This window comes from Mustela putorius, unplaced genomic scaffold, assembly GCF_011764305.1.
Source record: "Mustela putorius furo isolate JIRA1106 unplaced genomic scaffold, ASM1176430v1.1 tig00004033_pilon_pilon_pilon, whole genome shotgun sequence".
Lineage (NCBI taxonomy): Eukaryota > Metazoa > Chordata > Mammalia > Carnivora > Mustelidae > Mustela > Mustela putorius.
In genome coordinates, this window is record NW_025422169.1 from 8,466,144 (window position 1) to 8,482,154 (window position 16,011).

Genomic DNA, 16,011 nt, shown 5'->3' on the forward strand with positions numbered 1-16,011 from the left:
AGAGTTGTGGCAGCGTACAGGACGAGAGAGAATGTGTCTACAAATCCTGGATCTGTTACGTCCAGGATCTGGAAACGAAACTCCCACAATTCAGCAACAACCAATAAAAAAAAAAAAAAGGTGAAGCAATGGACAGGGACTTGAAGGGGGCTGGTCTGCCCCTGGGAAGATGCTCCATGTTCCTGCTCATCTGGGGACAGTGCCTTAAAGCCCCAGTGACACAGCATGTCCGTCACGGTCGCAAGAATGAAGACACGCCCATGCTGCCAGTAGGGAGGTCCCCTGTGCAGCCACCAGGAAGCAGTATGGTGGTGCCCTTGGAAACGAAGCACGGCACGACCCCATGACCCAGCCACGGGCCTTCCTTCCGGAAGAACCGAAAGCAGGGGCTTGAATAGACGTTTCTGCACCAGCGCTCAGAGCAGCCCTGTTCGCAGAACCAGAGGGGAAGGAGCTCAGGTGTCCGCAGACGGACAGATGGAGAAGCGCAATGCAGTGCACACGCAGGAGTGTCACGCAGCCTTAGAAGGAAGATGAGTTCTGGCCCACGCTGTCATCGGACGGCCCCGGAGGGCTTTATGCTGCGTGAAATGCGGCGGCCACAAAGGACCGGCATAGGAGGTGCTTAGGGCAGTGAATTTCCCTGAGACAGAAGCACGGTGGGGGCCCTAGAGGGTCTGGGGAAGTGGTTGGGGGCTGGGGACTTGGGGGGAGGGGTTGGGGGAGGGCCGGGCGAGGGCCTGGGAGCTGGAGGCTTTGCGGAGGAGGAGGAGAGTTCTGGGGCTGGTTCTGGAAGGGGAGGGCTGCAGGGCAGGGCGGACGTCCTTAGTGGTCCCGAGGTGCGCACTTGGGAACAGCTGAGAGGGTCTGCTCTTGCACGGTCACCACGAGAAAACCCCGTGTGGGTGAGGGCTTCCTTCGCACTGATCTGGGGGACGGTCTCGGTCCGCCTGCGTGAGTGCTCCCAGGTCCTGACCTTGAGGTTCCTGACGGTAAAGAGAACACAGTGAAGCGCCCCGCCCAGCTAAGACGGAAGGAGGCGTCTGTGGGCGGTTTTGGTAGAATAAACGGAATACGGAGGTTTCCGGCAGAAGCCGGCCAGAACGGTGTGAGGGAACGACTCTTCTACATCATCCTGGGGTCGCTCATGCCGCCAGCATCTGGCCCAGGCGTGCGGGCGCCTGTACTGGAGACACGTGACCACAGCCGTCGACCGGTCACGACCTCCTGTTGCAATAAACAGAGTTTTTACTCTCGTTCAAGATGACTTTTGAACAAAACATTATTTTCCCCAGAGTAACGAGCATATTCAGTCTTTTACATAAAAACTTGACGACATTTTTCACATGGGTGACCTTATCGACGCAGTTTGGGGCATTACCTTTAAAGGAAATGCCTTTAAAACACATTTGTGTGCCTAAGCTGAACGGGGTTTGGGGAACTGTGGAGGGTGCTCGGACGACCCCAAGATGCGGCCCCCGTGAGGCCGGCCTGCAGGAACTTGCCGTACCGGAAAGGATACAGACACAGTAGGATGGTTGGCTTTTCTAGACGTTGGGAAGTGATCGGGTCCTCAGAACAGGTGGTAAGAGCTGGAGGTGGACTGTCCCGGTGGGGGGCAGAGCGACTTTCTCCTTTGGGGGGAGCATCTGCAACCCTGGAAGTCTTCCCGGAGTGCAGAGCAAGCCCCGGGCCGTCGGCCAGGTAGCAGGCACGCGTGGGAAAGAGCCACGGCAGGAATGCGTGTGGGGCCCAAAAGCTGGACAAACCAGTGTCCTCGGAGCCCCCGACGTGGGGAGAGCCAAGCACGGGCCCAGCAAGAGGGTTGCTTTTAGGAGCCAAGACCTCAGCAGACGCGGGGCTGTGCCTCTCTGCCCTTGACTCGTGGGTGCAGCCTGCACTGTGGGTCCTGAGGTCCGGCGGCATCCGGAGCACGGGTTTGCAGTCGTGAGGGGGCTGCGTGCCTCCATCAGAGCGCCGCCTGCCCGCGAGCCCGGGAGTCCCTGCCGAGCCACCAGAAGACCCGCATGCGCCGCGTTCAGACTTGGAAGGAGAATGTCCCTCCCTAAACTGCAAAACAGAACAACGAAAGTCTTTCCATTATTTTTTTTTTGTCTCGGTCTTTTCCATTTTCATTCTAGTCTCCTGGTGTTCGACCCGTCTGTCCGCTGCATTGATGCTGTTGAGAGACAGAGCATCGGACCATTCTGTGTTTGCTTTCATCTACTTTACACCGGCACGAAATGTTTCACCCTCCTTAGCACAGCTCTGCAAGTTCCTCTAACGTAGCCTCGTTGGCAGAGGCCGCGGTGACTCGGCCATGGGACCTGGAATGCCCGGGTCAGGTGGGTGTCTTCGTCTGAGCAGAGCTGGGCTGCAGCCGGCCCTGGATCCTGGAGCACGACCGACCTGGTCCGGCGGCGACCCTGGATTGCTCTTGGTGCTCCGGCCTGGGGAGGACGCTGCGCGGCGGACAGGTGCTCTAGGAAGACAAGGAGTCCACGGTTACCAGGTCCCTTGTGCGCAGGGCGACCGTCCGTTTTGGAGGGCAGCTCGGTGTTCTCTGCGGAAGCCTCACAAGCGCTCACTCCGTGAACACAGAGCTTGGCCGGACCCTGGTCTAAAAGCCGGTGGTGTCACGTCCGCGTGTCAGCTGGAGGCACAGACCTGAGCTGTGACAAACCTCTAGGACGTGCCGGGAGGTCAGCGGTGGCCTCCTGTCCTCGGGCTGGGATCGGAAAAGTCGCTTTGCCAGTTTTCCCAGACACGGTTCCTCAGTGCTGCGACGGCTCTTCCTGGCCTTCCGGGGGCGTGGTCCCTCATTTCTCCGCTTTCCGTCAGCTGCAGGAGTGCCGTCTGGAGAGGAGACCTTCAGTTAGTCCCAGACTCGTTTCACTTCCCACCGGCTGTCCTGCTGGCCGACACTGAAGACGTGGCCTGCTCGGTTCCCAGCTGCGAACTGGCTCTGTGCCAATTCGCTTACTTAAATACGGAGATGGAGATGGAGCCTCTTCCCGGCTGCTCACGGCAGAACCCGCGACGTGTAGGCAGGACAACATTCGAGAAGAAACCGCTTAAGCTTCTGAGTGAGGTCACGCAGGACTGACGTGTGCACGTTAAGTCCTGGGGCCGGAGAACGTCGGAGCACGCCGCCGGCCGCCGGCCACAGGGAGGGACAGGAGCACGGACGCGGGGCCGGCGGGCGGGAGAGATGCGCTGGCCCGGGAGCGGGTCCTGCAGAGCAGAGCGCGGTGTGCGGTCATAGCACGGCTCCGCTCTGTCCCTAGGACGTGTTCCCAGCGGCCCGGAGGGAAAGGCTGGTCCCAGAGGAGCCACGGGGACAGGACAGCCAGCGGGGTCCGCAGTGGGTGAGCTGCACGGCAGACTCTAGAACGAGCTCCACATACACCGTCGGACCACGTGTTTGTGAAGCAGCCAGTGCCACGTAAAGGGGCATTTGACAACGGAGACTCCAACGCTACATGTGACAGTGGGAATAAAACAGAAGTGACATTAAGTTCACGCTCTCAGACAGATTTCTGTCTTTGCCACCTCAGGGCCCACGTGGAAACACAGGCCAATGAGGAAGCGGAGCAGAAGCGCTCGGCGAGAGCCGCCCACAGGAGCCTCGTCCCTCGCTAAGGCACCACGGGGCTCTCAGAAAACACATTTCAAAAATCGCGTTCTCCGTGGGGGTTTAGACGGACCCAACCTTGACGACTACGTGCTCATGGCGGCCTCCACCTGTGAGGCCTTGGGGGGATTGGGGGGAACGGGGAGCAGGTGTCCGCGGAAGCCGCCTCCGTGCCCACGTGCGGGGGACCGCCCGCCGGGCTGGTTCCCGTTCCCGCCTGCGAGCCCTGCGCCGGGCCTCAGCCTGCCCCCTCCTGCCTTCTCAGTGACCCTCTGTACCACACTAGGACACAGGGAGGAAAATGAAGGCCCAGAGGGGCGAGTGCTGGCCTGGGGCCAGAGCAGAGGGTGTCCACCCGCCCTCATGTCAGGGCACAGCGGCAAAGGCTCCCCGGACGCTCGCGGAAGCCCTTGCTGAGCCTGGGGGAGTGGGAGGAGCAAGGCAGGCGCAGGCGACACTGGCGGCAGGAGAAGCACAGTCGGGACGGCGGTGTCTGGGCCGGGTTCTAGCCGACCGTCGGTCGCTCGTGTCTGCATCCGTTAGAGGAGGCGCGCACGCCGACTACTGAAGTGCGAGTTACCGCAGTGTCCTCCTGTGCGCCTGAGTGTCGTCGCTGAGAGCGTGGGCCCCTGGGGCCGCGCCGGCTGGTTAACGGCTCCCGCTCTGTGTCCGTGCAGGTGGCGCTGGTGTTTCCCAACAACGACCCTGCCGCCTCCATGGTGGCCTTCTACGGCTGCCTGCTGGCCGAAGTGGTCCCCGTGCCCATCGAAGTGCCGCTCACGAGAAAGGTACGTCCCAGCCAGAGGGTCGGGCCCGGCCGCCGTGGAGCGTTCTCCCATGAGGTCAGAGCACTCCGCTGGCTTTTTTAAATGGTTTTTCATCTTGGCAGGATGTGGATTGAGAAGCACAGAGGTATTTTGTGGCTTCTGAGGCTCTGGGCGGGGGTTTGGCGGCTACGTCGGTGGCGGGAACAGTTCCCACACCTGCCTCTGAAAGCATCGGGGCTTGTGTCCAGCTCACAGAGTTCATGCCCCGCTCACTTGTCCTGGGGCCCTGTGCAGGAGGGGCGGCTTGGAAAGTGATTGCTCATCTTGGAGCACTGCCAGAGGGCCGGGTTGGGGTTCTGGGGACGGAGGCATGGACACGCACCATTTCTGCACTTTGCTTCTCCTTGCACTTCTGCTCTGCGAAAGCTGTCCTGTCTGGGGGTTCAAGCCAGCCCAAGCGCTCCGGCACACTGCTGAAGCCAGGGGCGTGCCGCAGCCCACACTCTCCCGCTGCCTCGCAGAAGCCGGCAGGGGCACGCAGACCTCCCGGGCAACCCCCAGGCGTGCCGGCTCTGGTAGCTCAGGGCTAGCGTACCCATGCCCCACAGTACCGTGTCACCTGGAGAGAGCGCTCTTGAGGATGGCCACCCCGGGGCCCTGCACAGACAGCACGCTGAAACATGCCCAGTCTGTCCCCGGTAAAGAGCTACTTACTTGTGCCGGGGCTGCAGCCTGAGGCACAGGCCTCAGGTCTGCCACACATTTGGAGATGATGGAGGGACCCTGAGGGCACACAGATGGGGGAAACTCTGCACTCACCCTTGACCTTGCTCCAGCTCCCTGCCACCTCCGAGAAAGCAGGTCCACACACATCTGGAGCCCTGATGTTTGCAAGTCTCGCCCAGGAGCCCCCTGCAGACATCCTGGTCTGAGGGCTGGCACGGTTTATGATCAGGGTCCCACAGGACTGCATATATTTGCATAATTAAAAGCTGCTGCCTGAGAGCCTGGCTACCAGGCAGTCTGGAACCTGGTGCTCAGTGGACTCCCCCTGTGGAATGCGATGGGTCTTGGCACAGCCTCAGCAATGGGAGCATAGCAGGAACAAACCTGTGTTTAGACAATCAGGGAAAGTCAAGAGACGACCGAGGGAAAGGCCGCATGCGCAGACCTGTCGCTCGCACGGCCACTCCTTCCAGCTGGGACAGGCGGCTGCTCCACTGATGCAGAGCCGGATGCAGTGAGGAAACAGGAATGGGGTCCAGAAAAAAGATCAAGGTCAAACCTCAATGAAATAAATAGTTCAACGTGATGGTCATAAAGACACTCACTGAACTCCGGAGAAGTACAGAGGAGCGCGGTGTGAGCTGCACCAGAGACGGAGAGCAGAGGGGGACACCGGACGGAAGTCCCCGAGCGGAAGGCCAACAGATCGGATGGAAGACTGCTGGGAACACCCCATAGCCAAGCAGAAGGCGTCAGCGAGCAGGAACAGGACAGCAGACCTCACACAGAGCGGTGGAAAGAAACAAAACCAGTCTATTTTATGTTAAGATAGCTTGAGGGAACTGTAGGACAACATCAGGCGGGACAGCATTCACGTGCGGGAGTCGCAGAAGGAGGGAAAGAGAGAAAGGGGAGAAAGCGTAACTGAATAGACAGTAGCAGAGACATCCGTGACCGGGGAAAGAAACAGACTTCCGGGTCCCGGGAGCCTGGAGACCGTGAGATCACAGCGAGTGAATCCAGAGAGTTCACGGCAAGACACATTATAATTAAAATGTCAACGTTAACGAGAGAATTTTAAAAGCGGCAGGAGAAAAACAATTTATTATATACAAGGAAACCACAAAGACTCTTTGTGGATTTTTCAACAGAAACCTTGTGGGCCAGGAGGGAGAAGCAGGATGTACTCGAAGTGCTGAAGAGCAAACCAGCAGCCGAGGACGCCCTGCACAGCGCGGCTGCCGTTCGGAGTTGGAAGAGGGCCAGTCTTCCAGGCCGGCAGGGCCGGAAGGAGCTCATCACCACTGAACAGGCCCGAGGAGAAACATTCAACGTCTGATTTCAGGTGAAAAGAGATTGGTGACAAGAAAATAAATGAGAGTATAAGCCTCACTGGCAGAGTCCATGTAGAGCAAAGGTAATGGATTGATGGTGTAGTAAAACTGAAACTAGAGTGAAGGTTAAAAAGACAAAAGTAGTAAAAATCATGAAAACTATAATACTTTGTTAAGGGAAACACAAAGTAAAAAGATGTAAGTGCGATATCAAAACGTTAAATACGGGGAGGGCAGGCGAAACTCCGTTTTCCACCATGTTCAACCTTCCGTTGCCATCAAATTACATAGACTGACACACGCACCAGTGTGTGTGTGTGTGCGTGCGCACGTGTGTGTGCAGGCAGTTTTACGTGACCCTTACAGAACCGAAAAGCAGACCCCTCTAGTGGAGACACGGAATATAAAGCACTCCTTGATCTCGGTGTCACATGAAGACAGGCAGCAACTCACAGAGGAGAGAGGAGGGACGGAACAGAGAGACCCTGCGGAGACGCAGCCAGAAAATGGTTAACAGAAGGGCGGCCGGTTCGCGTCTCTGACCCGTGACTACTTCACGTGTAGAAGGACTGAGTTCTCTAAGCAGAGGCGGACAGCACGGCGGGGGAGAGGACACGAGAGCCAGCGACACGTGGCCTCCAGCGCCCGCTGCGGACGTCAGGACCTGGAGAGGGCAGCAGGCGGCCGCTCCGAGATGCCCCGTGGAGGCGCAGAGGAAGAGGGCAACAGACCGAGCAGACGCTACGGAGGGTTCCGCAGCGGTAGGGGTGTCGGTCCGCAGAGAAGACGTAACACTTGTAAACATTTATGCACCCCGCACAGGAGCACCTACATGTATGAAGCTGATGTTCATTCCCCTGAAGGGAGAGACCCCGGCCCGCCGTGACAGGGGACACCAGTGGGCTTCATTACGCAGAGCGCTCCATCCTTCCGTACACACCAGAACCCACACTCCTCTCAGGCGCGTCTGGGATGAACTCCAGGACAGATCCCATGAGGCCACAAGGCAAATCTCAGTGAATTTCAGAAGAGTGAACTAGTGGGCATCTTTCCTGACGCACAGTGGTGTGAAACCAGAAATCAGTTACAGGAAGAAAACAGGAAGATTCACAAGTATGTGGAGATTAAACAGCGTGCCAGTGAGTGACCCATGAGTCAACCAGGAAATCAAAGGAAAAGTAAAAAAACAACAACAAAACACCAAAAACCAGCTTGAGACCAATTTAAACAAAAACAAACATAAAATTCAGCAAAGACCTCAGAGAGCCAAAGCAATGTCAAGTAAGAACAGCAAAGCCGGGGACACCTGGGTCCCTGTTTTCAAGCCACATTACGGAGCTTTAGTAGTTGAAGCAGTTGTCTAAAACAGACACATAGGTCAGCAGAGTATAACAGCCCAAAAGTAAACCCACGCGTGGATTGCCAATTCATTTATTTATTTAGGTCCGTCGCTCTATTTAGTTTATCCTTTCAAGTCTCTGAATTTGAGTCATTGACGCGCAATCTTTTTTTTTTTTTTTTGAAGATTTTATTTATTTATTTGATGGAGATCACAAGCAGGCAGAGAGAGGGGAAGAAACAGGTTCCCCACCGAGTAGGGAGCCCGTTGCGGGGCTCGATCCCAGGACCCTGAGACCATGACCTGAGCCAAAGGCAGCAGCTTAACCCCCTGCGCCCCCCAGGCGCCCCTCGCCAATGAATTTAGGACAGCAGATCCAGGAACGCACAACGGGAAAGAACAGTCTCGTCAGTAAATGACTTTGGGAAAATTGGACGGTTGCCTGCAAGAGAATGAAGCTAGACCCCCCCTTACCCAGTACACAAAAATTACCCCAAAAAGGGTTAAAAACTTGATTGTAAGGCCTGAAGCCACAAACTCCTAGAAGAAAACACGGGCTCCAAGTAAGCTTTTTGACATCAGTCTTGGTGATGAGTCCTTGGATCTGACACCAAAGGTGAAGGCAACAAACCAAAACCAAACGTGCGAAAACATCAAACTAAAAACTTCTGTGACCAAAGGAAAGCATCCGCAGAAGGAAAAGATAAGATTCCATTCCTCCTTAATGGGAGAAGATGCCTGCAAATTGTGTCTGATAAGGGATTATATCCACAGTGTATGTGGAATTCATAGCAGTCGGTAGCAAGAGACACAATCCAGTTAAAACATGGGGAGAATATCTGAGCAGACACTGTTCCAGAGGAGACGCACAGATGGCCATAGACACAAAGATGCTTAACGTCACTAATCATCACGGAAATGAAGATTAAAATCTCTCTGAGGGGCGCCTGGGTGGCTCCCTCGGTTCAGCGTCTGCCTTGGGCTCTGGTCATGATCCTGAGGTCCTGGAATCGAGCCCCGCATCAGACGCCCTGCTGCTCTGCGGGGAGCCTGCTTCTCCCCCCACCACCCCCCTGACACTGCCCCTGCTTGTGTGCGCACGCTCTCTGTCTCTCTGTCAAATAAATAAATAAAATCTTTTAAAGAAAACACATTGAGATTTCACATCATGCCTTTTTAAATAGGTAAAAAGGCAAGAAATAGCAGGTTTTAGCAAGGATGTAGAGAAAGGGGGACCCTTGTGCACTGCTGCTGGGAATGCTAACTGGTGCAGCCATGTGGAAAATAGTATGAAGGTTCCTCAAAAACTAAAAACGGAGCTACCCTACAATCCAGCGATTACACTAGGTGTTTTCTAAACGAAAAGAAAAGCATTAATTTGAAGAGATGCGTGCAGCTCTCTGCTCTCCGCAGCAGCGTTTACAGCGGTCAAGCATGGAAACCACCTACCTCCGTCTGCGCATGAATGGGCAACGCGGTGGTGTGTACACACGTTACTCGGACCTTGCTTTGCAATCACATGCAGCGACCTTGGTATGCTGAGTGAAATAAGTCAGAGAAAGATCTAAAAAACAAAATGAATGAACAAACAAACCCGCGGACGCAGAGCACAGATTGGTGGTTGCCAGTGGTGGTGGTTGTGGGGTGGGCGCAGTGGCTGAAGGGGCAGAATTCCAGCTACAACTAAGTCAGGGGCCGGGAAGTACAGCTCGGGGGCTCTGCACGGGGATGGCATCGTGCACATTTGAAGGTGGCGCGAGAGTAAATCTTTGAAAGTCTTGTGTCGTGATATTTCTGCAGTGTATGCCAATACAGAATCGTTTTACATCTGAAAATGTTATGTCAATTGTACCTTAATTTTTTTAAAAAAGAACATTGAGCTTAGTGATCTGTAAGTACCTAAGTGTTTGATGATCTCAAGCTTCAGCGTCCTTACGCTAGAAGTCTGGATACATCATGGACGTTTTACTGCGGAGGGTGTGGCTGTTGCTTGTGTTTTGGTGTCTGGACTTTATGGAGTCCCGTGTTCACCCAAGATCTGCCAGTTGCAAATCCGAATCTCGCTGTCGTAGCGTAGTCGAGCACAAGAACCGTACGTTGGACGTAACCCACACTCAGTGCTGTGGTCCACGTGAATGACGTCCCACAGTAAAGCAGAGAGAGAAGCTTCAGGAAGAGAAAAGGGGAGGCTCTGACACTGATGGTCCCTGAGGACGAGGGTCTGACGTCATCCAGGAGGTGGAGCTGATGCCGCGAGGTGTGGTCCCCTCGGTCACCGGTCGTGTTCTGGACTATGCCCTTGGACCCCGCCCTGGACCGAGCTAGCCTTCCCTCAGACCTGTCTTGTGCCAACTCTGCAGGGTGGTGCTCCCAGCTCTGGAATGTCATGGTTTACACGTGCCCAGCCTCAGAGCCCCGGAGAGTTTCCCAGCCCTCTCTGCGGCTGCCCTGATACTCAGCGGGTCATCCCCGTCCAGTGCCTCGGGGATGCCTCAGGGTCTGCTGAGAGTGGGTGTGCACGTCTCCAGCTCCGCTCCTCAGAGCGGAAGGAGAGAGTGTGAGGCTCCCTTAGAAAATGACGGGGATGCTCGTCGCTGTGGCTTCCTGGGTACAAACACGGGGTTGCAGACTTGACGTCTCGGGCACACATCGCTATCAGGTGGGGCAGCTGGTGGCCCTGGAAGTCAGGGACGTCCTGCGACCTCTGACCTCAGGACCTCCTCCAGTGGCCCGACTCCTGCAGGTGTTTGCCACCGCGTCCCCATGTGCGGGAGATGCCCCTTGAGTGCTTCCGGGAGACCCGAGTCCCGGGATTGTCACGACTGGGAATGTGTCGGGGTTTGGGGTTGAATGGATTGAATGGACAGCCACGTTCTTCTAGGTGGCTTTAGTGCCATGGTTGATTCTACGGCAGTTTACCTGAAAACCAACCGGAGGACATATGATGGCAAATGCAGGGCGTTGAGGCCCTTGGGAACACAAAGGGTCGGTGGCCTTGATTCGAGGCTTCTAGCGCTCTGAGGTCTGCAGTCGCAGCGCCACAGTGACAATCTGCAAGTCCACAACCAGGGAACCGTTCGCACAGGGAGGCACATGCCTCTGCCCTTTTAGCCACCTGACAGCCTCGGCACAGCATTTCAGCCGCTGCTGGCGCAAACAGCCCAAAAGCCCAGCTTGGCCACCACGTCACACCTCGTGACGCTTGGGAGTAAAGAGGTGAAGCATCATGCGACGTCTGACTGACGTGTGATCTGTTCTTTGTCGTCATGTGCGGAGGAGGTTCCTGCAGTGATAACCCCGGAGGGGGTGGTTCGTCCGGAGCTGCGCTGAGCGCGGGTCGGCCCCTTTGCTGAGGGGAGCCTCAGTGGCCGCCGAGGGTCCGTGCGGTCGCGTGCACCGGAGGAGGAGCTCTGCCGCTCGGGTGTGGGCTGGGCAGAGGCTCCCCCTGCCTGCCGGCCCTGCTGGGATGACCTGCCGGCTGACGTGCTCTCCGGCCCGCGCGGACCCTCGGGTTACCAGCCCGCCCTGCAGCACCTGAAGACCCTTCTCAGAAGAAAATGCCAAGTGCCTCTCTCCACCGACCGTTTCCTTCTGGAAAACAGGCCCAGGAGATGACTTTGTCTTACGGAGGCCACAAACTGTCATTCCTCAGCCGCCGTGACTTCAGAACGTGGCATTTGTGTCTCAGAAAACATTTTTAGGGGTGCCTGGGTGCTCGGTCATTCAGTGTGCATCTCCGGCTCAGGTCATGATCTCGGATCGAGTCCCGCGTTGGGCTCCCTGCTCGGCGGAACCTGTTTCTCCTTCGGCTGCTCCCCCTGCTCGTGCTCTCTCTCCGAAATAAATTAATGAAATCTTAAAAAGAAAAGTAGCCTTTTAAAAAAAGAAAGCTTATTTTTTAAACAGAAGAATCCTTCAGTGCCGCGCGGTGCGGAATGGTGAGGAGGATGGAGGGTGTGACGGTTTCCTCCGTCGCCGCGGCTGTGCCGCCGGACCCGCTGCCGAGCCTGGTGGGAGCCAGTTTCCCAGAACAGCGTCATTTAATGCACCCAACTGTCGAGTCTCGTGTGTTTGTTTATTCTCCATCCTAGCTCGGGGGCAGGAAAGCTCCTCTTTCCGCAGGGGGTTTGCAGCAGGGGCCCGGAGTTCCTGGGGCTTGGCCAGGGCGTGGGAGCAGCCGGGGGAATTGCCTCCGTGGGCCCTGCGGGGTCGCAGCAGAGCTGGCACAGCCCACTGCCGTCGCCCTGCCGAGGCTGGGCGGGAGCACGGCCCGCGGCGGGTCGCGCACACCGTGAACGGTGAACGGGCTCCACCAGCATCTCAGCTGACACAGGCGGCTCTGCTCCGGGAGTCTGGTGGGGAAGCGGCGCGGCTGTTGGGAAGGGTCGGAGTGGGTGTGTTCCAAGGACCGCAGGACCAGGGACAGGTCGGCCTGTAGGCCCCAGGCCTCTGCAGAGCTGAGCATCTGAAGCCCGTGCCTCTGAGACACTTTGCCCCGCTTCTGTCCCACCTCGCGAGAGCCGGTGAATGGCCCCGTCGACAAAGAGCGATGTCGGGTCAGTACCCACTGGTGGTCGTGGGGCCGCAGACCCAACGTGAGTTTGCAAGAGGGGCTTTCTGTGCGCCGGAGTCCTCGTGGGAGTGTGGCCGCTGCTTCCTGACCGGGAGCCGGAGACGGAACAGACCGCGGTGGAGAGATGAGTCCACACCAGCCTGTCGGAGGCCCCAGGGTCAGCGGACAGACCAAGGACAGACTTCTTACGGGGTGACAGGACTTGGCATGTCTCCGTGTCGCAGGGGGTTGGAGGTGATGGGCTGACGTCAGGTGTGGCCTGGCTTTCCTTGAAGAGCCAAAAATTATTCGCAAGGTGACCGGGGAGGGGGTCCCCGTCCTGACAGCCCAACCCGTCCGAGGAAGGGCCCTCAGCCGAGGGGGAAGCTGCAGTGCGGGGACGCGGGCCCCCAGGGAAGGGACCTCGTCAGGGCCGGAGGTCTCTGCGTCGCTCCAAGTCCTCCTGAGGTGGGGAGCAATTTCCCAAAGCCGGCGGCTCGGAGCGAGGACAGGAGGCGGCTGCCTGCGGAGACGGCGTGTGGGGGACTGCGGGTCCGACGCCGTGTGCGCAGGGCGTCCACCCGTCAAGCTGCAGGCTCGGGGGGCGAGCGTGCGCTCAGGTTCAGAGGGTGTCTGTGTGTGCAGGGGCTGCTGGGACGGCCGGGGCAGTCCTGTGTCCAGCGATGGACCCGGGTCGCTGTTTCTGCCCCGCTGACGGGCGCTCTGAGGAGGAATCCACCGACGGAGGGGACAAGGACCCCCTTCCGGCAGAGCGCAGAGCAGGGGCGAGGTCTGAATTTCGGGCTGAGCTGTGGCCTTGTGTCCGTCACTGTCCTCACCTGCTGTCCCAGCTCTCTCTGGGCTGTCCTGTGCGTGTGATAATGTCACAGGAGCCGTCGGTCGGCAGATGCGAGAGGACGTGCGGGAGAGCCGGGCGGGGAGGCGAGCAGCAGGAGGTGGCAGGTCACGGCTGGCAGCCCGCACGCAGCCTCCTGCCCTGTGGCTCACGTGGCCTGGGGGTCAACGGTCTCGCAAGTTCTCGCCCATGAAGAAATGTCTTCCTGCCTCCAAGGGGGATGTCAGAGCCTGTCTGGACATCTGGCGGCGTGATCCCAAATCCACATTTGCGTCGCTGTGAAAACCCTACGTGAAGAAGCTCCACGTGAAGGAGAGGCCCCCAAAATGGGCATGTCTGTCCGTCGGGCGCCAGCCCTGTGCTCCCTGCTCGGGGCTGGGGGTGCACAGTCCCACACGGCATTGGGCTTTCACCGTGGGGCTGAGCCGCAAACCACCTGGACGACCAGTCCTCGATGTCAGAGCCGCGGACTTCACTGCTGGATGCGCGCGGTCTTCCCGCGCCGTCTCAGTGGGGCACACACGGCGGAGGGATGGGTGGCCGTGGCGGGTCTGCGCAGGGGGCACGCGTGAGCGTGACCTGCTCTCCACACTGTGGCGTGTGCTTGTAGGAACTCCTGCTGCTTCCTGGCTTTTGTTTCTGCGTCGAGCTGGTGTGACCGGTGGGCGTAAAGCCAGCCCACTGAGCAGACGTGCCCCAGGCACCTGGACGTGGTTAGCGCAGACCACGGGGTGGCAGTCCCCACGCTGCCTGTCCCAGGAGAGCCCCATCCCGCAGGGTCTGCCTGTCACTGCCGGTGTCGCGGGCTTCCAGGGTCCATGTCCTGCAGCGGCGGTCTGTCCAGACCCGTGTCCCGGCTCTCCAACGAGAGCTGCTCTGGGTGCAGAGGGTCAGGGGGTCCTTATGTTCCGCTCGCCCTTGTCATGCGTTTCCGCACAGCGGAGCCCTGTGCTCTGGGCGTCTTCAGAATCGGGCTCCATGTCAAGCAGGAAGATGTTTTCTGGGCGCCTTCCTGTTGCCGTGATAGTCCCGTTTCCTGTCATGGTCGTGGAGACCCACAGGGAGGTCCAGCAGTAGCCTCCGGAGGCCTGCCACGTGCCGGCCACTCGCTGAGCCGTCCGCACTCCTCGGTCCTGTCCGCTGCCGACAGGGACACTGAGGCGGGGCGACCCTGCCACCCTGCCTGAGGTCCCAGCGCAGCGCATGCAGCCTGGGACGTGACCCACGGCTCTACCCCCGGAGGTTACCTCTTCCCCAGAATCCAGGGCGAGGCCGCGTTCTGCCAGGGATGCCGCGGTCCTCCCCAGCTCTGTGACCCATCTCCTGTTGCTCCCCCAGGACGCTGGAAGCCAGCAGATCGGGTTCTTGCTCGGCAGCTGTGGAGTCACCGTGGCCTTGACGAGCGACGCCTGCCACAAAGGGCTGCCGAAAAGCCCGACGGGGGAGATCCCGCAGTTCAAAGGTAGGTGGCTTCCCGCGCCCTGCTGGGGACCGCACGCGGGACGCTCCTGCGTCTCCTCGGGTCCTGGGCACACCCCTGCTCGCGCGGCACGTCACCTGTCGCCTGCCGTGTGGCCCAGTGTAGCCGGTGACATCGTGCTGTGGACGCCGTGGGGCCTGAGGCTGGTGCTGCCGGGCCGCGAGCCGCAGGAAGTGGGGGGGGGGCTGCCGCACCTGCCTTCCGGTCGCCGCTCACCAGACGCGCTGTGTCTCGTCCCCAAGGGTGGCCGAAGCTGCTGTGGTTTGTCACCGAGTCCAAGCATCTGTCTAAGCCGCCTCGGGACTGGTTCCCACACATCAAAGACGCGAACAACGACACCGCGTACATAGAGGTGGGCCGCGGGGCTGCTGACGGCGGCGGGCCCCGGGCTGGCGGGGCCCTGCGGGGTGCGGGCACGGGTCCCCTCGGAACCCCGTCCGCACAGCCTGCTCTTCTTTCAGTATAAGACGTGCAAGGACGGGAGCGTGCTCGGCGTGACCGTGACCAGGATCGCGCTGCTGACCCACTGCCAGGCCCTCACGCAGGCGTGCGGCTACACGGAAGGTACGGCCACCCCGATGGGAGCGCGTCCCTGGGCGGCGGGCATGGGCCGCGGGGTCCCGTCTCCACACCCCCACGGCAGGAGTGGCGTCAGGTTCGTGCGCGGCTCAGACCTTCCCGTTGTCCTCGCCAGGCCTCCCCCTGCATGGGGAGGGACAGCTCCGGTGGCTCTTCTCCTCAGGACGCCGGTCCTGGCGGGTCAGGCGCACCCCTGTGGCCTCACTTAACCTGATTCTCCTGCACGGAGGCCCCGTCTCCAAGTTGCTCCGCGCCGGGTGAGGGTTCCGCCCGTGACGTCAGGGGACGCCGCTCAGGCTGTCCGTTGATTCCATGAGAATTCTTGCCTCTGTGCATGTTAGGAGGCAAGACCCAAAATTAGGGTCTTTTGGGGATCTTTGAAAAAGAAAAAAGGCCCACGTTCAGCCCTCCCTGGCACGTCTGAGTCTCTGGTGGGGTTTGTGTGAGCTCCCGGGGGGCGGGGGGCGACCACAGCCCCGAGCGCGGTTTCCAGGACGCACGTTCTTCCCCCGGGCCACACGGCCACGCAGGCCGAGAGCTGGGGTCACTGGGAGCAGCCGTGGCAATGGTATGGCCTTGGGCTCGTAAACGGCGGGGTCCAGGCTGATCCCCCGCTCCCGTGGCTGGGGCTTCTGTGAGCAGTGCCCTGCCCTGGAGACTGACCGGCAGGCAGCCCGCGGCTGGGGGTCCCCTCCCCTGCGGAGCAGGAGCTCGCCTCACTCCCCCCCACCAGTGATACAAAAT

At 59.0% G+C, this 16,011-nt stretch overlaps 1 protein-coding gene across 5 annotated transcripts in view; it reads left to right on the forward strand.

The window, feature by feature from the left end:
• DIP2C (disco interacting protein 2 homolog C) overlaps nt 1-16,011 on the forward strand; it is a 345,440-nt gene that overhangs the window by 223,175 nt on the left and 106,254 nt on the right. For all 5 annotated transcript variants that reach the window (XM_045072334.1, XM_045072331.1, XM_045072332.1 and 2 more), the window contains 4 exons: nt 4,312-4,422; nt 14,547-14,670; nt 14,931-15,040; nt 15,150-15,252. In XM_045072334.1, the coding sequence (XP_044928269.1) occupies nt 4,312-4,422; nt 14,547-14,670; nt 14,931-15,040; nt 15,150-15,252 (448 nt within the window). The remainder of the gene's footprint in view (nt 1-4,311; nt 4,423-14,546; nt 14,671-14,930; nt 15,041-15,149; nt 15,253-16,011) is intronic.